This window comes from Garra rufa, chromosome 1 (assembly GCF_049309525.1).
Source record: "Garra rufa chromosome 1, GarRuf1.0, whole genome shotgun sequence".
Classification (NCBI taxonomy): Eukaryota; Metazoa; Chordata; class Actinopteri; order Cypriniformes; family Cyprinidae; genus Garra; species Garra rufa.
The window spans coordinates 55,846,647-55,869,862 of NC_133361.1; the positions used below are offsets into that span (position 1 = coordinate 55,846,647).

Consider the following 23,216-nt stretch of genomic DNA (forward strand, 5'->3'; position numbering starts at 1 on the left):
AAAGCCGGTTGCTCACCACAGATCACTGAGAAACTATCTCCGATGAGGTTGAAGCTTACCTGCTCTCTGCTCTCATTTCCCCCTACAGATTCGCCGTGAACGATTGGCCACCGTCACTTCTGGACACCGCCACCACCGCGAACTCACCTTCAAGCACCTACCCGTTTGCTTGCACCTTCCTGGGGAATTCTGCACGACAAGGACTTCACCTCTCACGGAGCACCGACGCACATTCACCTGCCACTTCACCGTTTCACTTAAGTCTGTTCAATAAACTCACCCTCCGGGGCTCAACTAAAAGTCTTGTCTTGTCGTGCTGTTCCCCGCCCGGCCACAATACATATAAGATGACACAAATAGATTCTCAAGAAATGTTTGCGGCAAAATTTTTTATTTATTTTGAAGAATAATTTTGAATTTTTTTGGTTTATTATTTTGTTAAATATTGTATTTAATAACATTTAAAAACACAACTAATCTTAGTTTGATCTTAACCTTAACTTGTAGTATCTGATATTTTAAGATCTGATATTTTATCAATAAAAATTTACAAATAAAGCAGACCAGTTGCATCTTCCAGCGCGATTCAACATTTTTAAATGAGTGATTCATTGACACATTCATAAACACAGTAGGCTCATTTGAGATTGTTGTGTCCAACAATGTTTTTACAGAAACACTACGCAAAAACGTAGCACGCATGCGTATGATGTCACCATTTTCACAAATTTGCAGTTTTGTAGTTAAAAAAAAGTATCGATAAAGTAACGATAAAAGTATTGCTTTCAAAAACGTTTCAAGGCCAAAATGCAACTTTGAAACGTTATGAAACAACCTAAAAGGAGTAGTTCAATTAGAAATTATGTTTGTTTTTTTTTAGGATACTTTAGGATTTCTCTCCATATCCCTGCTGAAAAAACCAGCATATGCTAGTTTTTTCAGCAGGGATAATGGACTTCTATGGTAACTTCCAAACTGAACTTTTCCAAATTGAACTTCCAAAATGCAGCTTCAAAGCGCTCTAAATGATCCCAGCCCAGGAAGAAGGGTCTTATCTAGCGAAACGATCGGTTAACGATTATTTTCTAAAAACATTTACAATTTATATACTTTTTAATCTCTAAACAGAGTACACACAGAGACTAGACGAGCATTTGAGGTTAAAAAGTATATATATTGTAATTTTTTGTAGGGAATAACATCATTTTGCTAGATAAGACCCTTCTTTCCTCGGCTGTGATCGTTTTAGAGCCCTTTAAAGCTGCATTTTGGAAGTTCAAACTCGGGGGCACCATAGAAGTCCATTATATGGAGAGAAATCCTGAAATGTTTTCCTCAAAAACATAATTTCTTTACGACTGAAGAAAGAAAGACATGAACATCTTGGTTGACAAGGGGGTCAGTAGCCTATATTATCTGTACATTTTTGTTCTGAAAGTGAACTACTCCTTTAAGTTGATATGCGATATCAAGTGTCGCTTTTGATAAAACGATTTTTTTCATCATTTAAAAAAAACTTTTTTTATAGAATATGAATGATTGAACCCTTCTCTGTAGACACTGTTTTCGATGTAGTGAGAGGACAATCAGTGAACTGATCCTTTTGTTGAGGTGGAAGCTGTTCAGATGACTGTAATAAGCACAATATTCGGCAGATGGCAGCATTTTTCTTGTTTCTGCCCGAATCCACCTGTCAGAGCGGACTGTGAGTGACGTCGCACACCTCACCTTATCTTTCCCGCCCCTGACGCAGCTCACATTCACGCACTCATAAGTTTGAAAGCAAAGCCTCTCTCAGTCCAACTCCAGCAGCCCGTTATTGAGCAGCACTGCGGTCACTTTCTTTCGGAAATCTATATCACAGCCCTTACAGACGGCCGTCTTGCTATGAGGACTTGAGGGAGGCGATAAGCGCGCTGTCCTGTCCGGGTTATTTGGGAGTACGTTAACCGACTGAGTTTTTGGCGAGCCGAATTATCGACATCTGAGAGGGGCAGAAGAATGTCGCGGGACCCGGAGGAGGTGAATAAACTGACCGAGAGCACTTACAAGGTGAGAGAAATGACAATTACCTGAGGAGAAAACGCTATGGTATTCACCTGTTGTGAGACAACCAACTGTTGTTGGAAGACGAAGACATTTCGTCTTCACATCGAGCACAGGTTGACAGTTAGGAGATATCTGGAATGAGCCGGTCTAGGAAACTTCAAACCTAGTCAGGAAACTTGTATGTTTAGGTTTCAGCTTGTAAAGCTGAAGAAGACACACACCGTTCTCGTCAGGTTATTCAAATTTCGGCTTGTCATTGAGCCACAGGTGGGTCTTTACCAGATTTGAGTTATTGACACACCCAAATGAGTCTCATATAAGTCCTAGATTCAGATCCAGGGATTTAGACACACAAATAGTGTTTTTTTCCCTCCCTCATGGGAATGTATTATCACTCAACCCTGGTGTGAATCATAACCTTTATTTGTGCAAAAGCAGGCTTAATATTAGCACAACCAGATATAATTAACATGTAAACATAACACACCCACACCCATATTGCCTTATGATATTATTTTTGGAGTGGAATATGACCCAGGCTTGTTCTTGATTATTTTTTTGTGACATTCACTCAGGTATTTTACTGATATGTGACCCTGTAGCAAGTGTATATTTGTAGCAATATCCAAAAATAAATTTTTCTTTGATGCCAAAAAGTAAAGATCATGTTCCATGAAGATACATTGTAAATTTTCTACCGTAAATGTATTGAAATGTGATTTTTGATTAATAATATGCATTGCTAAGAACTTTATTTGGATAACTTTAAATGCAGTTTTTCTCAATATTTACTCCAGATTTTCAAATAGTTGTATCTTGGCCAAATATTGTCCTATCCTAACAAACCATGCATCAATGGAAAGTTTATTCATTCGTTTAAAAACTGACCATTCTGACTGGTTTTGTGGTCCAGGGTCACATATTTATAACTTTTCTTGATAGAGAGAGACACAATCCCACATTGTAAAAATGAAATCATTAGCCCAATCTAAAAAAAAAATTTTTTTTAAGTTAACAGTTCTCTCAACTATTATCCTCATAATTGTAACATTTCTATGTTTTGTCAAGTTAAATTTGTTTGTTGACTAAATGCAACAAGCCACATTCAACCAATAAATTGCCAGCCAAGTGGTTGTAGTTTAGTACTAATCGATTGATAACTTTGTTAGGTATATTGTTTTATAGGACATTTAATATGTAATGTGAACTAAGTAATAATCATCTCACAGTGCAAAGATATCAGAAAAACAGTTGTAAAGATTGTAAATAGACCACAACAATCCTCAAGAATGGCGTCAATCAGCTAAAGCAATAAAATGAGCTCTTAACATCACAACAAATGTGACCCTGAACCACAAAACCAGTCTTAAGTACGCTCTTAAAAATAAAGGTGCTTCACGATGCCATAGAAGAACCTTTTTTGTCTAAATGGTCCCATAAAGAACCTTTAACATCTGAAGAACCTTTCTGTTTCACAAAAGATTCTTCAGATTATAAAAAAGGTAAGAAAGATATGGTTCTATAAAGAACCTTGGACTGAATGATTCTTTGTGGAATCAAAAATGGTTCTTCTATGGCATTGCTGTGAAGAACCTTTTAAAGCACCATCATTTTTTTTAAGAGTATAGCACGTATTTGAAGCAATAGCTAAAAATCAATTTTTCATATGTCAAAAATCGTTAGGATATTAAGTAAAGATCATGTTCCATGAAGATATTTTTTGGCAATTTCCTACTATAAATATATCAAAACTTAATTTTTGATTCGTGATAAGCATTACTAAGAACTTTATTTGGCGATTTAAAGGCGGTTTTCACAGTATTTAGATTGTTTTGCAACCTCAGATGTCAGAAACCATTCATCAATGGAAAGCTTATTTATTCAGCCTTTAAGATGATGTATATCGGAAATATTATTCAAAGTGAAATTCTTGGTTCAGACAACTGTTTCAGACTACTTGAGGCACGATTAGAAGGAAGTCTATTGGTCATGCATGGTTTGTTAATGTATATTCAGGCAGTTCTTAGTATTTATAACTCTAAAGGTCTCAGAAGCTGGATAATATTTAGTCTTTCAGTTTTTTTTTCCAGTGGAACTAACATTTGAGAAAATGTTACAAGTTTACAGTTAGTTTGTGGTCCATTGGGAGGAGGTTTATTATCAGAGTCTGTCTCCCACACGTCATATCTGTCCATGAGTGCGTCATTCCAGTATAGTTTCATTCCAGTATAATATCAGCTGTGCCTCCTGTTATAAAGTCTCAGGCGGTTCGATACATGTCAGGGAGTGGAGAGGAGTGGGCTGTCTTCATGAATTGAGGATTAGTAAGCATTAAGTAAGCACATGTATGCCGCTTCAAGTTCGGTAAATATAACCAAGCCCAAGTGTTCACTAGTGACTCATTCAAATCTCTGCCTCCTTTCTTTCTTCGAAGATAGAATCAGGAATTTGCACTGGCAACTATGAAAGCACATGGTGTTGTTGCTCAGTAACTGATCTTGCTGTGAAAAGCAATAGAGTTTTCTGCAGTTCTCAACTTGAGTTCATTCTCCCAAACTTTGTTATTCACATGATGACTGTCTCATTGACTTCCCAATGTTAACACTGAAAGGTGCACTCAAGAATTTCAATTCAAGATCTTTCCACACACTCTCGGTCCAGACAGAGAGGAACGGGCACAGTACCTCTATCCCTGAGATGTGCAACCTGGGAGTACATCTACAGAAAGTATCCTGAAGGAGTTGAGTGGATTAACTCATGAATGGATATTTCTTGACCTTCCTAAATCTAAACACAAGTGTTCACAAGTCAAGATATCTGTGAATATATTTATAAATTGTCATGTGAAATAACTATTAATAGCGTATTTTGTATATAAAGCTAATAGCAAGACATTACGGTTACAGTTGAGATTACAAAGTCATGTTGCGGCCATCTTGGTAATTGCCCCAGGCAGCTATTTTCTATGTACAACACCCATCTATGCAAAGGATTACATTCCAATTACATGTCAAATCACCAAAACATTCTGCCTGGAAATTGCTGCTTAAGCTCTTATTACACACACACACACCAAAACATTAACTAATAGAATAAAAAAATAGGGCCCTATGAAATTAATTTTTAAAAAAAATTTCTAGACTCTGTTTTAATGGTTAAATTAAATTTTATTAATAAAAAAAGCATGTCTAATTAATTGAAAAATCACAAAACTTTCACAATTCAGCAGTAATTTAAGGTTTAACAAAAATTTGCTTTATTTTTTTTTACCAAATTCTCTGTTTTCCATAATTTTTCTGGACTCCATTTTAATGGTTTCATTTACATTTTAATAAAAGCAAAAGCAACTCTAAATAATTAATTTGATAAAAAAAAATGAATTATTATTTTATTTATTCAGAAATACTGTGCTGTGTGTTTACATTTTTCTGGTAAATAATGTTTCTGTTAAATATTACTTAAAAATAATGTTTTAATAATTTTAGTAGTGTTAGTAGTAGTACTATCATTACATTAAGTAATATATTTCTGTCACAGTTTCTTCAAGTTAAACTGAACTTTTATTTTGATGAGATGCCGATTTTGATTTATGGATACTGACCTATTTTTGATTTATTTACCCACAATTTGTTATATAGTAAATTCCATTCTCGTGACAGGTTTGATTCTGTCCTTGTTACCTCAAATCATTCACGTATGATTTTTTTCACGAAATGATAAGGCACTAATCTAAGAAGCAACACCTCTATAAAACAGTTACTTTTAAATTTACTGATAATGCACCACAATTTAATCAACCAAAAATATTTAGGTACAGCAAAAAAAAAAAATATATATATATATATTTTAGAGGGCAGAAATCACTGACCAAATTTGAGATTGTGACGTTTAATTAGTACTTCTTTGATGACCAAAAATTATGCAAAATTTGTTTGGCTGAAATATCAAGAGGCAGCTCGAGTTCAATTAGTTTATTTGCCAGTATTTTACTTTTACTTTTAGTTTTGGTCTTTGATACTTAAGACCAAACCTAAAACTATGTGTCTGCACTTGGAAAAAACTTGCACTGCTGCTCAAAAGTTTGAGATTAGTAAGAATTTTTTAATGTTTTATAAAGAATTCTTATATGCTCATCAAAGCTGCATTTACTTGATCAAAAATGCAGGAAAAAAAAAATACTGTCACATGATTCTTCAAAAATCACTTTAATATGCTGATTAATTACTGTTATCATCAATGCTGGAATCTGTTGTGCTGCTTAATTTTATTTATTTTTGTTTTGGAACCTGTGATTCTTTTTACAGGATTATTGATGAATAAAAGGTTAAAAAGAACAGCATTTATTTAAAATATCTAAATCTTTTCTAACAATATAAGTCCGCTATCACTTTTTATCAATTTAAAGCAGTAGTTCACTTTCAGAACAAATATTTACAGAAAATGTACTCACCCCCTTATCATTCAAGTTGTTCATGTCTTTCTTTCTTCAGTCGTAAAGAAATTATGTTTTTTGAGGAAAATATTTCAGGATTTCTCTCCATATAATGGACTTCTATGGTGCCCCCGAGTTTGAACGCAGAAGGGTCTTACTGTCACACCCTCTGCACGTTCCCTCAGCCCCAATCACCACGATCCTCCACCAACCAGCCAATCACCACCACAGCACACCCGTGAACCATCACCAGAATACTAATCACCGTCACCTGCACCGGCAATCACCACACCCTTTATATACCTACCTCTGCCACTCACTCATCGGCTGGTATCAAAGTTGCATGGATGTTTCTCTGTGGATCTTCTCCCCCTCCTGTTGTCTCTCCTGTGCTCCTCGTGGATTCTTCCGATGTTCTCCTGTGCTCCTCGTGGATTGCTCTGATGTTCTCCTGTGATACACGTTAATCGTGTTAAAGGGAAGTGACTATTGCTAACGCTATGATCCTTATGAACTTGAACTCACCTGTTGTGTTTGTGTGAAGATTTGACCACAGAGACCTTATTTCACCCGATTGCACGTGTGTTGTACTGTGCACGTTTGTTAATAAATACCTTGAAAGATACTCACCTTCTCCCTTTGTGTGTGGTCGTGACAGGATACCAGCCCATAAAATATTAACTCACCGCTTCACTCATGGAGGCGAGTGCCGCTATCACCGAAGACACCCCCGATCCATTTGCGGATATGGTAAACGTCCTTCGTCAATCTCTACCTGCTGCTCCAACGACGATTTCCAACACGCCCCTCTCTCGCCCCATGAGTTATTCCGGAGACCCGGGTGGTTGCAATGGTTTCCTCCTGCAAAGTTCCCTCTATATTGAAGCCAACGCACACCAGTTTCCTAACGAAATTTCTAAAATATCTTTTATGATTTCCCTCCTCACTGGACAGGCACTCCAATGGGCAGACGCACTCTGGAATTCACGGAGCGACGCTTTAATCTCCTATAATGCTTTCGTTGCCCACTTCAAGGACGTGTTTGGAGCTGCGCTCACTCCCCTTTCGGTGCACGACGAGCTGATCACTCTGAATCAAGGTGCGTCCAATATCCATGAATACACCCTGCGCTTCCGCTCCCTAGCGGCCACCAGTGGTTGGAACCAAGTAGCTCTCCTAGCAGCCTACCGTAAGGGGCTTAAACCCCAGATCCGCAAGCATATGGTTATTTACGATGACAACGTACCGCTGGAAACCTTTATTAAGAAGGCAGTAGGCATTTCTCAACATCTCTCAGCGTGTCCTTCTACAAAGTCTGTACCCAGCTTCCCTCCACTCCGAACACCGTCACCCCAACGAGACGCGGAGGAGCCTATGATTACTGACTCCTATCGCCTGGATCCTGCGGAGAGGAAACGACGAATTAATAATCATCTGTGCCTATATTGTGGAGAAGCCTCTCACTTCATCAGTGCCTGTCCAGTCCGCCCGCCTCGTCCAATGGTGAGTACCGTATCTATTACTCCGGCCATGTCTCTCTTACCCCATATTACCGCTAAACTAATAGTAAACTCTCGTACTCTCCCCATCTATGTGCTCGTGGATTCCGGAGCGGCTGGCAATTTTGTTTCATCACACTTCATTGCTAAACATCGAATTCCCACCGTTCAAAATGAGGTCACATACCACATAACCACAATCCAAAACTCACCATTGGGCGATGGTAAGATATCTCGCCGGACCAGAAAAGTGACCCTCGTCTCCCAACACAACCACCGGGAACATCTGACCCTCCTAGTACTCCCGCGAGCCAACGTGGATGTCATCCTGGGCAGACCATGGCTCATTAAGCACCAACCCCGCATAGATTGGAGCACAGGAGAGGTCCTGGAGTGGGGCGCAACGTGTGAGGACCACGGCTACCATCCTTCCTCGTCAGATGTAAAGTCTCCATACCGTCCTATCCCTCTGCACGCCACCACCATAGAGAGCCCTGCCACTCAATCCGCCACCACCATTCCCCCCGTCTATCAGTCTTTCACCGATGTCTTCAGCAAGGAACGGGCCACACAACTACCACCGCACCGGCCCTGGGACTGTAGTATCGACCTGCTGCCAGGCGCCAAACTACCCCACGGGAAGATCTACCCCCTCTCACGTCCTGAGCAGGAAGCCATGGAGAATTACATCCAGGAGGCTCTCCAACAGGGGTTCATCAGACCTTCCACGTCCCCAGCAGCATCCAGTTTCTTCTTCGTCCCCAAGAAGGATGGTGGGCTCAGACCTTGCATTGACTACCGGGTGCTCAACGACGCCACGGTGAAATTCGCCTATCCACTTCCTCTAGTGCCAGCTGCCTTGGAGGAACTACGGGAAGCCCGCGTCTTCACCAAACTCGACCTCCGCAGTGCATACAACCTGATCCGTATCCGAGAAGGAGATGAGTGGAAGACCGCCTTCATCACCCCCACCGGTCACTATGAATATCAGGTGATGCCCTATGGCCTGGCTAACAGTCCTTCCGTATTTCAGAATTTCATGAACGAAATCTTCCGCGACTACCTCCATCGATTCGTAATCATCTACATTGACGATATCCTCATTTACTCACGTAACCTAAAGGAACATCAAGACCACGTCCGTCAGGTTCTCCAACGCCTCCGTGAGTACCAACTCTATCTAAAATTAGAAAAATGTGAATTCCATCAGCCCACCATCTCCTTTCTCGGATACGTGATCACTGCGGAGGGAGTTCACATGGAAGCCGGCAAGGTGGACGCAGTGGCCAAGTGGGCGGAGCCCAGGACGGTGAAGGAGCTTCAGCGTTTCTTAGGCTTCGCTAACTTCTACCGACGCTTTATAAAGAACTATAGCCTCCTATCGGCTCCACTCACTTCCCTCTTAAAGGGAGGTCGCCGGGTACTACAGTGGACTCCAGAGGCTCAGCAAGCCTTCGACCGTCTAAAACTAATGTTCACCACCGCTCCCATCCTTAAGCACCCCGACCCTTCAAGGCCCTTCGTGGTGGAGGTAGATGCGGCGGACGTGGGCGTAGGAGCCGTGCTGTCCCAGTGGTCTGATGAACCCCGATCCCTCCACCCGTGTGCGTACTATTCCAAAAAACTTACCCCAGCTGAGCAGAATTATGGAATTGGAGACCGCGAACTGCTGGCCATAAAGCTCGCCCTCGAAGAGTGGCGGCACTGGTTGGAAGGAGCCCAGTTCCCCTTCACCGTAATAACCGACCACAAGAACCTCCAGTACATTCAGAACGCCAAGAGACTAAATGCCCGCCAAGCTCGCTGGTCATTATTCTTTGCCCGATTCAATTTCCACATTACTTACCAACCCGGCCACAAAAACACCAAAGCAGACGCCCTATCACGTATGCACTCACCTGAACCTACCTCTGACGATCCTGATCCAATTCTACCCCCATCTGTCTTTCTCGCACCCATACTATGGCAGCTGGATGAAGATATACGGGCCGCCACCTTCGAGGAACCTGCACCACCGGAGCTTCCCCCGGGTCGTGTCTATGTCCCAAGCCGTCTCAGACCCCTTCTGCTGGATAGTACGCACACGTCCCCCGGCTCAGGACATCCTGGCAGCAGGCGAACCCTCTCGCTCCTCCAGCAGAAATATTGGTGGCCCAACATGAGCAGGGAAGTGGAACGGTACGTCCAAGGATGTTCGGTCTGCGCCGTCAACACAACCCCACGCCGCTTACCCGAAGGTAAATTACAACCGTTACCTATTCCCCGCCGACCCTGGACACACTTGGGCATTGACTTCGCCACAGACCTGCCCCCCTCTCAGGGTTACACCACAATTTTAGTGGTAGTCGATCGATTCTCGAAAGCTTGCAAATTAATACCTCTCAAAGGTCTCCCCACAGCACTAGAAACCGCAGAGGCACTATTCCACAATGTATTCCGGAACTTCGGACTCCCAGAAGACATCGTGTCCGATCGGGGACCCCAATTCATTTCCAGGGTCTGGCGGGCCTTCTTCCAACTTCTGGGTACCACAGTCAGCCTGTCATCCGGATATCACCCTCAAACGAACGGGCAGACCGAACGGAAAATACAGGAAATCTCCCGCTACCTTCGGACGTACTGTTCCCAACATCAAAACACCTGGAGCCAGTATCTACCGTGGGCTGAGTATGCGCAAAATTCCCTCCGTCAAACCTCTACTGGTCTAACCCCATTCCAATGCATTCTAGGTTATCAACCAGCTCTGTTTCCATGGACTGGAGAGTCCTCCGAGGTGCCCGCGGTAGATCACTGGTTCCGAGAGAGCGAGAGGGTGTGGGACTCAGCGCACGTCCATCTCCAGCGGGCAGTACGGAGGCATACGGAACATGCCAACCGCCGTAGGTTACCCAACCCAGTTTACCTCCCCGGGGACCAGGTATGGTTGTCCACTCGAGACATACGCCTCCGGCTGCCCAGTAGGAAGCTGAGTCCCCGCTACATAGGGCCCTTCACCGTGCACTCACAGATCAACCCTGTCACCTACCGTCTAAACCTACCTCCACATTACAGAATCGCCCCCTCGTTTCACGTTTCCCTACTCAAGCGCCACACTGAACCCCTGTTCCCTTCCTCCACAGAGTCGGAGTCACCTCCTCCTCCCGACCCGCCAGAGATCCTTGGAGATAACATCTACCAAGTCCAAGAAATCCTAGACTCCCGGCGGCGGAACGGCCAGCTCCAGTACCTAGTGGACTGGGAGGGGTTCGGACCCGAGGAGAGATCGTGGATACCCCGTGACGACATCCTGGACCCGACTCTCCTCGAGGAATTCCACCGCCAACATCCCGAACGCCCAGCTCCCAGAGGTCGTGGTCGTCCCCGTCGCCGTTCTTGGGTGCCAGGAGTCACCCGTGGAGGAGGGGGTGATGTCACACCCTCTGCACGTTCCCTCAGCCCCAATCACCACGATCCTCCACCAACCAGCCAATCACCACCACAGCACACCCGTGAACCATCACCAGAATACTAATCACCGTCACCTGCACCGGCAATCACCACACCCTTTATATACCTACCTCTGCCACTCACTCATCGGCTGGTATCAAAGTTGCATGGATGTTTCTCTGTGGATCTTCTCCCCCTCCTGTTGTCTCTCCTGTGCTCCTCGTGGATTCTTCCGATGTTCTCCTGTGCTCCTCGTGGATTGCTCTGATGTTCTCCTGTGATACACGTTAATCGTGTTAAAGGGAAGTGACTATTGCTAACGCTATGATCCTTATGAACTTGAACTCACCTGTTGTGTTTGTGTGAAGATTTGACCACAGAGACCTTATTTCACCCGATTGCACGTGTGTTGTACTGTGCACGTTTGTTAATAAATACCTTGAAAGATACTCACCTTCTCCCTTTGTGTGTGGTCGTGACACTTACCTAGCAAAACAATGGGTTATTTTCCAAAAAAATATATGCTTTTTAACCTCAAATGCTTGTCTTGTCTAGCTCGGCAAGATGAGCATTTGAGATTAAAAAGTATACAAGTTGTAAATGTTTTTAGAAATTAACTGATCGTTTCGCTAGATTTAAAAAAAAAAAAAAAAAAATTTACGACTGAAGAAAGAAAGACATGAACATCTTGGATGACAAGGGGGTGAGTACATTATCTGTACATTTTTGTTCTGAAAGTGAACTACTCCTTTAACACATCCTTGGTGAATAAAAGAAAGATATAACTTTTACTGACCCCAAACTTTTAGACGGTAGTTTATATTGTTACAAAAGATTCCTGTTTTAAATAAATGTTCTTTTCACAAAATCACAGGTTCCAACAAAATATTAGGCAGCACAACTGTTTTCAACACTGATAATAAATCAGCATATTAGAATGATTTCTGAGGGATCATGTGACACTGAAGACTTTAATGATGCTGAAAATTTAGCTTTGTGCCACAGGAATAAATGACATTTTAAAATATATTCACATAGAAAACAGTTATTTTAAATTGAAATATTTCACAATATTACATTTTCACTGTATTTTTGATCAAATAAATGCAGCCTTGATGAGCATAAGTCTTAAAATCGTTAAAACTCTTACTGATCCTAAACTTTTGAGCAGCAGTTTAGTTACATTAATATTAAAACTATTTACTTAACCAGTAAATACAAACCATCCATGAAACTCAGACCTGAACCAGGTTTAAACCCAACATTTTAGTTTGTCAGGTCTCTTTAGGGTTGGGATAGCAGATCTCCATATTCATTATCTGTCATTACAAGAGCCTTCTTCAGTAAGTTGTTTTCCCCTAAAGGAGAAGCATTTTACACTTTGAAATCAGGTAAGGCAGACCACTTTTGATGTAACTCTTCTTGCACAGTCCATTAAACCAGAGACCATTTAAAATGGCACTTAAGAGGTTGTTTCATGAACAGAACTGTCTCGGTCCACACAATGTCATGATTGCCACTGATTACATCATGATTGCTCATGCCAACATTTTAACCATTTCCTCTGTTTGAAATCCCCTCTTCTCAGAATGTTATGGAACAATTCAACCCGGGGTTACGCAACCTCATAAACCTGGGAAAGAGCTATGAGAAAGCGGTTTCAGGTGAGCCTCACCTTTTCATGTTCTTACTATAAAAACATTTACAATAAAACACGTTTAAAATACTTCCATATAGCAATGTTATATATATTTTTAGCCATTGTCGGAAATTGTAATGCTGAATTGCTTTGTGAAGCATTTGGTTATTTGCGAATCCCAATACTCTGTTTTTATTAGTGGTTGATGATAAATACTGGGTATTTAATAGCCCATGCTAATATCTAGAGAGCAGATAATTTATGGCAGCTATAAATATGTACAACATAAAAAAAAGTGATAAGCTTTGGGTAATGAGATGTGATAAGCCCAAGATTAATTTGTCAAATCAATTTCAAATATTTAATATCAATTACAGCCAGGAAACAATGACACATCCCAATATCCCCATCTCCTGTTTTTCTGGCTGGATGAACATCAGTCCAACTTAACTTTGTAATGGCAATCTAATTAAAATCTAAACAAAGGGGACACACATGCATCTAGATGAATTATGGAGGGAAAGATGGAACCCTGACTTCACTTATCTTGTTTTGTATAACATTCCTCACTCCCACGTATCCCTTTACTCAGATTGCTTCCTTATATACAGTATAGTTACCTGTCAATCTGAAAAAGTAGGTCTTCTGAACAAAGGCTAGATTTCATCACATCTTGAACAAATGGATTGCTGCTTTAGAAAGAGGGTTGGATGTAATAACCAATTTGCCCACTGAGTAGCTACCAGGTCTTGCAGACAGTAGCTCTCCTGATTAAGCGCATAGACTGTAAAAAAAGATGGACGACGCGTCTCCTCTTCATTCCACTATAGGAAGGTGAAGCAAATACATCGCAATATGGCCGCTGCCATCTTGGGGGAAATTACGTCATTTGGAGCCAGATTCTGCACAGTAGAGCTTCGTTTGGAGTCGGAGTCTGCGCAGTAGAGTCGTGAGGCGGAGCCGCGGTAGCAAAATCCCGCCCAAACTCCCGCAGACCCAATCGCACGATCACAATCATGACACCACACCCCGTTTTTACAGTATTAAAAACTACATAAAGGCGAACTTATTAAAAAAAAACACCTGAACATGAATCAGCATTATAAGAAGTACCTCACATGATGGAAACCATCTTTGGGAAAAAATTATTTGAAGTGTAATTCGATTATTTAGTTTGGCTCACGTCCCATTAGATTACATGGAGAGGGCGGGGTTTATGACCTATACTGCAGCCAGCCACCGGGGGGTGATCGAAAACTTTTGGCTTCACTTTTCAGGACTCGTACGGCACACTTGATTAAGCGTCTCATAATAACTTTCTTGTTTTGGCACTGTTTGACTCCAGATCTTTTGCCATTAGCCAAGTGGTAAACCATTGTGTCAGCTTTTAAAAGACGTTTTTGTCTCTTTCTGTTGTACTCCATCCAGCTGCTTTTGAATTGCTTTTTGTAATTTGGTGACAACAAATGAGACGTATGCATACTGATGAAGTGAAATAATCATAACATTATACTCAGACATATTTGAAAAATATTAGAAATTCTGTCTGTTGATTTTTTTTTGAATCAACACAAGAGGTAACATTTCTGACAGTAATCATATTATAATTAGTTGTCAGCTAATTAAAAGAGTAAACTAATGAATCACACTTTTTTTCTGAAAATAATTGCTATTAATCATGAGTAATCCCACCTATTAAGGTTTTTAAATGTACTTTTATATTGCAATAATTTCACATTCTGTCTTTAAAGTTAATGTAGAAACAACATAAAGACAGTATATTTTTAATATTTGTTAAAAAAAGTCAAAGATGAATATTACTGATGTCTCTTACTGATATAACCATTGACTATAGCCATTTAACATTACAGTATAATTGAGAGCTATCAATTTTAACATTTATTAGACTTATAAGTTAATATTCAGTAGTCAACATTCGAAGTGGATCAAAACCTTTCATCAAATTTATTCTAAAACCAAAAAGAATACCCGTTCTTATCTTAGGACAACTTTTGGGGAACTTTTTTGATCCACTTCGAATGTTGACTACTGTATATTCCAGCATAAATAACATCTAATTTAAAGCATTATTTCACCCAAAAATGAAAATTAGCCCATAGTTACCATTATTTACCTCCTCCTTTCTTACAAATGCAATCAGAGTTACATTAAAAATTGTTCTGGCTCTTTCAAGCTTTACAATGGCCGGGTGTTTCTCTTCATCAGTCCAAAACAAGTCCAATAAAGTGCATCCATCCATAATAAAAAGTGCCTCACACAGCTCTGGGGGGTGAATAAATGTTGGAGGATTTCGATATAAGCCAAGAGGACACTGGTTTTCCTTTGCTAAAGTCAGAAAACTTTGCTTCCTTTGCATGCGCACTATTATTACTTTTTAAATATGGATTTTTTTTTTTGTTAAACGCATTGATTCGCTACAGGAGGCCTTTATTTACTCACTCGGGCCGTGTGAGGCACTTTTTATTATGGATGGATGCACTTTATTGGACTTGTTTTGGACTGATGAAGAGAAACACCGGCCCACTGCATTATAAAGCTTGAAGGAGCCAGAACAATTTTTAAAGGGGTCTATTATGCTCTTTTACAAAGTGTTTATTTTGTTTTGGGGGTGCACTAGAACATGCTCTCATGCTTGGTGGTTCGAAAAACACATTATTTTTCACATAATTTACATTATTACAATAGCTTTCTCCCCAAGCCTGGCACAAATGGCTCGATTAGTTCCGGGTTTGATGAAGGTCCGCCTTCCGAAAAACAAAATGCGTTGTTATTCTTATGTTTTAATATGGATATTTTTCTTACAAAAACACATCAGATCGCTATAGGAGGCTTTTACTGACACCCCGGAGCCATGTGAGGTACTTTTTAAATTATGGATCATCTTGTTTTGGACTGATGGAGAGAAACACTTGTCTGTGCTGTTCAGTCTATGCCGTTCTAAAGCTTAAGAGTGCCAGGGTTATTTTTAATATAACTCCGATTGCATTCGTCTGAAAGAAGGAAGTCAGGCTTCCGACGTTGTGTCTACATCAGCCCCGGCTCTGGATGTGTTTCGTCCCTCTGTACCGCACACGTCAGCAGCGCGGCTCCAACACTGCGACCAGGGCAGTTTGTGGCCATTTTAGTCAATGCTTGCATTTATTAATGCCCTGCTGCTCGCTGAATTATCCCATAAGCGGTTGTCCATGCTACGTCCCTACATCCCTGCCTCGTCCCTCCCCACCCGCCAACGATTTGAACTTTTAAACCGCTAATCCAATGCAAAACTAAATATCTCTCTTTGGAGTAGACTTTGAGATTTGTAACTTTGTAGATGTTTATTCATGCCCAAACATACACACCACACACTGGCTGAAATTCAAAAAGTGATAAAAGCATAATAGGACCCTTTAATATAACTCCGATTGCATTCGTCTGAAAGAGGGAAGTCATAAACACCTAGGATATCTAGTAAATAATGGGCTAATTTTAAATTTTTGGGTGAACTAACCCTTTAAGTGAACCTAAATCTTCACATAAACCCATTATTTACCTGTGCCCTTCAGCAAGAAGAAAATATATAGAAACTGAATAAAGTTATCAAACGCTAAATTCTAAAGTAAATATAGACAAATCCTTAAAGCTACTAATGTTATTTTTTGCATCTTTTTCTTTTGTTCTTTGATTAATGGACATCACAGCAGCCTGGTTATCAGGTTATTCGGCTGCTATTACTTTAAGAGCTACCACTGCTGAACGTGGCGTGGATCTGACGTGCACGCTTGTAGTTTAATTCCCCCTTTAATATGAAATGATTAGGTTACAGGTTACAGCATGCAACACTGCATTTGTACATGCAATTGAAGCGCGCATGCTACAAGCAGATTATAACATCTAGTGTTTTTACTGACTTATGGCCTGACAACATCTCATCTGACCACAGTTCACATTTTATACTGAAGCTCCTCATTGAGTTGGAGCACATGTCTGAAAAGACTCCAGTTAGATGTCAATCAGTGCAGCAGTTGTGAGTGAGGTGGCCAACCCTAGCCTCACCCCTGCGTTAAATATTTTTAACGCTGTTAAGCTGGAAAAATGAATCACTTGCATTAACATGCTAATTTTGACAACACTAATTATTAGTCATAATACTTTGTTAACTCTAGTAAACAATGCGTGGCATGTTGTTAACATAGAAAGTGAAACAAATATCTTGCACGATTCCACCATAGTCAAACATTTTCTTATCCTTGTTTTGCAGCCATGGTTCTGGCTGGGAAGCAGTACTTTGATGCTGTATCTAAGATCGGGGAGAACGCAGCCGTATCTCCAGTGTCCAGGGAACTGGGTGAGTCACGGCTAATTCTTTTTATTGAAATCTGCGTGAGCACTTTTCCATTTACCCTTCCTATAGTGCAGTTTGTCATGTCTAGAGATATGACGATGTTAAGGGAGAATAGGCCTGTATGATTTCTTTGTTACAGAGTTCACATATGTAGAGAGAAACACTGTAGCTGTCATTTCTAGTTCATTTGGTTGCCATTAGTACTAAACACTAAAAAACAAATAGACTTTTAATCTTTCTTTATCTTCATTTCCTCTATTGTGCTAAAGATAACTGGGACCATAATCTGTCATTGTGATAACATGCAGAAATGTGTCATAAAAGCATGATTTGTGGCCTGAAATCACTTTTCAGTTTCATGCTCTGTTCAACATGTTTGAAACAATCAACTTTGAGCTGTTTGTTGACACAGCATTGTATTTGCCAGACCATAATAATGCTGGATATATTGTGTTTATTGAATCATGTCATGTTTGTGAACTCAGGGTTCAAATCACATGAGAGCCTGTGTGTTTTTTTCTGTTTTTCTGTTTTTTGAAACTGAATGCATTGTGCAAGTATGCAACTGTATTAACATTTCAGAACATACTGTATGGTACATTACTGTCACATGACCTCAGTACACTGCTGGCCCACTTCCAGAACAAAACAATTGCTAAAATGAGTGGGGGGTGAACTAGTAGTTTAAGTGCAGATGTAATGTGTAGGTAATCAATGTCACTTACAGTACAAGAATATTTAAAAGCACAACTGTGACGCACAAACTAGTGTAGGAGGTTGAAATTTTAATGTTTCTTAATAGCAATTTGATGTAGGTTTAAAATTCTATATGTAAGACAAGTAATGGTATTTTTATAGAGCATTAGTAGTAAAAGTTATAGTAAAAGTTATGTTCAGATGAGTCAATGTGTGTATTCCTCCTGCCTCGTACCAGTTAACATTAGTCTGTGCTTTTACATTTTAGTTTTTATTTACACGTTTAAGTTTTAATTTGACTCTCTCTTTTTTTTAAATGGTAAGCAATCTGTTGTTTTGTTTTAACCCCTATTTGCACATATACTTTATTGCATAGCCTACATGGACATGTTAATAATCAACAGATTAATCAATAATATTAATTTATTATCAAAATATGTGTTAGTTCCAGCCTTTTAGAATGATTAATGACCCCAGGTTTTTTAGTTGTATGTTACAAAATGTTCTGAAAATATGGAAGGAAGAAGGAAGTATTAGTACGGAACTTGTTTTTTTAGTGCTACCCGTAACCCGAAAAACCTTTGTTCATCTTCAGAACACGAATAAAGATATTTTTGGTGAAATCCGAGAGATTTCATCACAGCTCAGGGCCTAAAAAGGTAGTAAGGACATCAGTAAAATAGTCCATGTGACATCAACATTGTTGAAAAAAACAAAATATATATATTTTAGGGATGCACCGACAGCCGCACACGGCTAAAAATAACTATTGTTCTTTACTTTTCAATAACTTTTAAACCGCTAATCCAATGCTTTAAAAAGTCTTGTAATGCCATTATTCTCCTCTTTTCAATGATATTGCATTTGTCTCATTTGGATATTCAAAGGCTCCGTAGCAAACATGATTATGTCATTATTTCTCAGCATTGATTCGTCAGATGAAACCTATGCATTTCATTGCATTGAAAATGCATAGTCCCACCCCCATGTCAAATTAGCATGTTTCTTTGGAAATTTGAACAAACATAAAGTGAAAGTAAAGCATGTCCTGCGTGCATGAAAACAACCACAATATAACACATTTGCATGACAGCACAGAAATATACACGACAGAGCCCTATGAAATAACACAAACCAAAAACCAGGATGAAACAGCTGTACATATTGGATAAAGCACTTGAATTTAGGTTTTTCGCGTCACTAGGCGATGTCCAGTAAAATAGAATCCGACGCAGACTACAGCCTGCGGATCAATCTCTTTTGGTTGTTTTATTACGTAACTAATTTCTAATTCCTAATAATTTGTAAAGATCATTTGCCCAGTTTTTTCTGTTGTACTCGGTATGTTTCTCTCTCATTTTGTTGTAGTTTGTAAATATGTGGACTGTTAGTATTTTTGTTGCACAAGACAATTTTTGCAATTGTTTTTAATACTTGCTATACACTTTTTTTTTTTTTTATTGTTTATCTAAAAAAAGTGACTGTTTTACTATGTTTTATTATATAACACTGTTTCTACTGTGACTTTACTCCTGAAGTTTTAGGGCACATCTATATTGTCAATAAACTAAACAGGCCTGTTTTTCACTTAAAAGCACCTATAATAATATGTAATAAATGGCTATAACTTGCTTGGGGAATGTTACTGTATATGTAGACAATTTTTTAAAGAAAAAAATCCAAACTTCAGGAGTTTTTGTTTGAGTACACAGTAAACTCAACCCAACTGTCGCTAGCGTTTTTCCTAAAATTCTGGAAACTCACTCATTTTTAAATGACAAAACTAGCTAGATATAAACTTCAAGTTCTCCTGTTTATAATGATATATGGCACTTGATGCTGACTGCTAAAATAGGTCTGAAATAACAAAGAAATTACATCTGCGTCAGGTGCCCCAAAAATGTTCTAGGTCTTTAAGGGTTAACAAACAATTATTGGCAGATACGATTCCAAAATTGGTCAGTTGCATAAAGCAGTACCTAAAAACCACAAAACAGTGTGATTGTTGACTCTGAAATGTTGCTGTTTCTGCATTCTTCTGTATTATTACAGTTCAGAAACCGGTTTGAGCAGGAAAAAATACAGGTTAATAACATTATTTTAAAGATTTTTTTTCTTTGCCTGTAATAATAATATTAAAGCACAGCATTTTCTTTACTAAAAAAAAACAACAACAAAAAAAGACGAAGAGGGTCTTTTGTTTTGGTAGCCTGTCATGCGGATCAGCACAGTTGTATTTAAAAAAAATGTTTGCAGCATGGATAACAAAAAAAACACTACTATAAGCGGTTTAAAAAAGGAAAAACCAGCATAAATTAGTAGGCTGTATGTCGCATTTAATTATTACATTAAGAAATAATGTAGGCTAAAATACTGGTAAATAGCAAAAAAGCTAAATATTAACAAACATTTACATTTTACCAACGCTGGTTGGTCATATAGAAGCAAAACATCATTCCAAACTGTAAAGATTTTGCAAAATAAAGAAAACGGCTTTCTGCCGTTTCGGTTTCCTTTCCGTGAACTTCAGAGCATGTTGCAAGGATCCGAAACGCAAAATTTTTTTCTTTCGTTTTGTTAATCTGTTAATGATTTAAGTGAAATATGTTTTGTGTATAAGTCTATCGCTCTTTATGTAGCTTATATAGTTTTACACACACTCTTAAAAATAAAGCAAACGGCGATGCCACACAAGAACCGTTTTTAGTTCTACAAAGATCCATTCAGTCAAAGTTTCTTTAAAGAACCATCTTTTTCTTACCTTTTTTATCATTTAAAGAACCTTTTTTTGCAACAGAGAACCTTTTGTGAAACAGAAAGGTTCTTCAGATGTTAATGGATTTTTTTGGAACCATTTAGACCAAAAAGGTTCTTCTATGGCATCGTGAAGCACCTTTATTTTTAAAATTGTATTAGCCTACCTGCTTTCCATTTTCACTTAAATGTAGCCCTAATGCTTGCTGGTCCATGACATATTACCTGATGATGATGAATTTGCAGCTAAGCACTGGCATTTCACTTGGATACATCTTCACATTTGCATAGGTCATATGGCATCTGAAAAAACTATATTTTGTACAGATTTGATTTTGTTTTGGCAAGTATTTAATTATTTTGTCCAGAGAAAATTGCTGGATTATGCAACAGACATGCAACTCTTTGTCTCCATGCAATTAATTAATTTAAAAAATCGGCCAATACATCAGTGCATCCCTAGTATTTTTGTTTTCTTTGTGCATAAAAAATATTCTCATAACTTTATAAAATTAAGGTTGAACCACTGATGTCACATGGACTATTTGAACAATGTCCTTACTAGGTTTCTGGGCCTTAGCATGTCAGTTGTGTTACTGTCTATGCAGGGTCGGATTTCATCAAAAATATCTTAATTTGTGTTCTAAAGAAGGTCTTAAGGGGTTTGGAATGACATCAGGGTGAGTAATGACAGAATTTTCATCTTTGGGTGAACTGTCCCTTTAAGGCTGTGGGAAACTGATCCTACACCACTATGGGCAGCTTCATCCCAGAGCAGGAAATGTAAACAGCAGACATTGGACTAAGTGAGATCATTCTACCAGATTCTTCATGCATGTGTTGGAAAAACAGTAGCTGAATACTCACAACTGCAAATTAGGAGACTGACTTTGCAAGGTCATGCACGATTACTAGAGCAGGGATTTTGAGTGCATGTTGCCAGGGATAAAAGCTGTGAAATCTGCTTTGCCAATATAGACTATTACAATTTCAGCTGAGCTTAGACTGCTCATTTTTTTTGGTTTTTAATACAATTAAATATATTTTCTAACCTCTTGGCAGTCTGATTAGAAAATGGGAAGAATGGGGAGGAAAAAATATCACAGCTGATATTATTTCCAGTTCATTAGTCAAGCTGGAAATGGAAGGTTAGGTCAAGTGCGTTGCATTGTGGGATACAGTACTGCACACACTAAGCTCCTTTTTACCGCACAGTTTGGCAAATATATGAAGTCAACCATGTATTCCGTGCATGCAGATTATTTGCATATGGTGCACAGTATTAGTGTGTGCATTTCTATTGCATCAAACTGTTGTAAATAATGACAGTTGGTTTTTGTGCTGTGTTAATGATTATAATCTGAACTGGGTTGAGCATAGGTTGTGATCTCCCTCACAGAGCACATTTGTCCCTGATTGACATCACATCACTGCCGTAATCTGTGTTCATGTTCTATATGTGATCCTGGACCACAAAAACTGGTATATTTGTAGCTATAGCCAAAAATATTGATTTTTGTTTTATGCCACAATCATTAGGATATTAAGTAAAGATCATGTTCTATGAAGATATTTAGTAAATTTCCTACCCTAAATCTATCAAAAATTTTGATTAGTAATATGCATTGTTAAGAACTTCATTTGGACAACTTTAAAGGTGATTTTCTCAATATCCTTAGATTCCCGATTTTCACATAATTGTATCTCGGCCAAATATTGTTCTATCCTAACAAACCAACATCACTGGAAAGATTTCGGATGGTGTATAAATCTCAGTTTCAAAGAAATTGAGTCTTATGACTGGTTTAGTGGTCCAGGGTCACATATTACTATTATTACTACTACTACACTGGAAAATTATTATACACAAATAATAGGATTCTAATTATACATTATAATAGACAATGCCTTTTTTATGTGGACATTGTAAAGCTAGCATATACAATTATACATAAAATTATGACTTTTATGCAATTAATGCTGTACAAAAATATTTAATAGTAATATCTTTTTCTTTGCATAACTGGCTCTTTAAATAGGTTTTTAGTGACTTATTTTATTCCTATGAGTACAAAGGATGAAAAAAGAAACATTGTCGTGTCACTTTTAACATTTTACCATTATATTATTTAAAATCAGTGTACAGCCCTATGATTTCCACAATGCAGAAAACATGGACAGAATCGCAGATTCCAGAATTTCACAGAATTTAGCAGATTTTGGATGAATTAATTAAAAGTATGTCAGTACACTTAAAACATATGTACTAGTGTCTGTGAATATTAAACTGCAAAAATGATATTTAAATGTGAGTCCTACATGTTCTGCATCCAAATGGAATCCAGAAAATTAAAGTAAATCACAGAATTTGGTAAA

General features: G+C 38.9%; 1 protein-coding gene across 1 annotated transcript in view; it reads left to right on the forward strand.

Annotated features, from left to right (window-relative positions):
* The first annotated feature begins 1,782 nt into the window (after positions 1-1,782).
* Positions 1,783-23,216, forward strand: part of baiap2l1b (BAR/IMD domain containing adaptor protein 2 like 1b) — an 87,868-nt gene continuing 66,434 nt past the window's right edge. Inside the window, exons 1-3 of the mRNA XM_073833843.1 lie at positions 1,783-2,052; positions 12,995-13,070; positions 17,307-17,393. Of these exons, the coding sequence (XP_073689944.1) occupies positions 2,002-2,052; positions 12,995-13,070; positions 17,307-17,393 (214 nt within the window). The 5' untranslated portion in view covers positions 1,783-2,001. The remainder of the gene's footprint in view (positions 2,053-12,994; positions 13,071-17,306; positions 17,394-23,216) is intronic.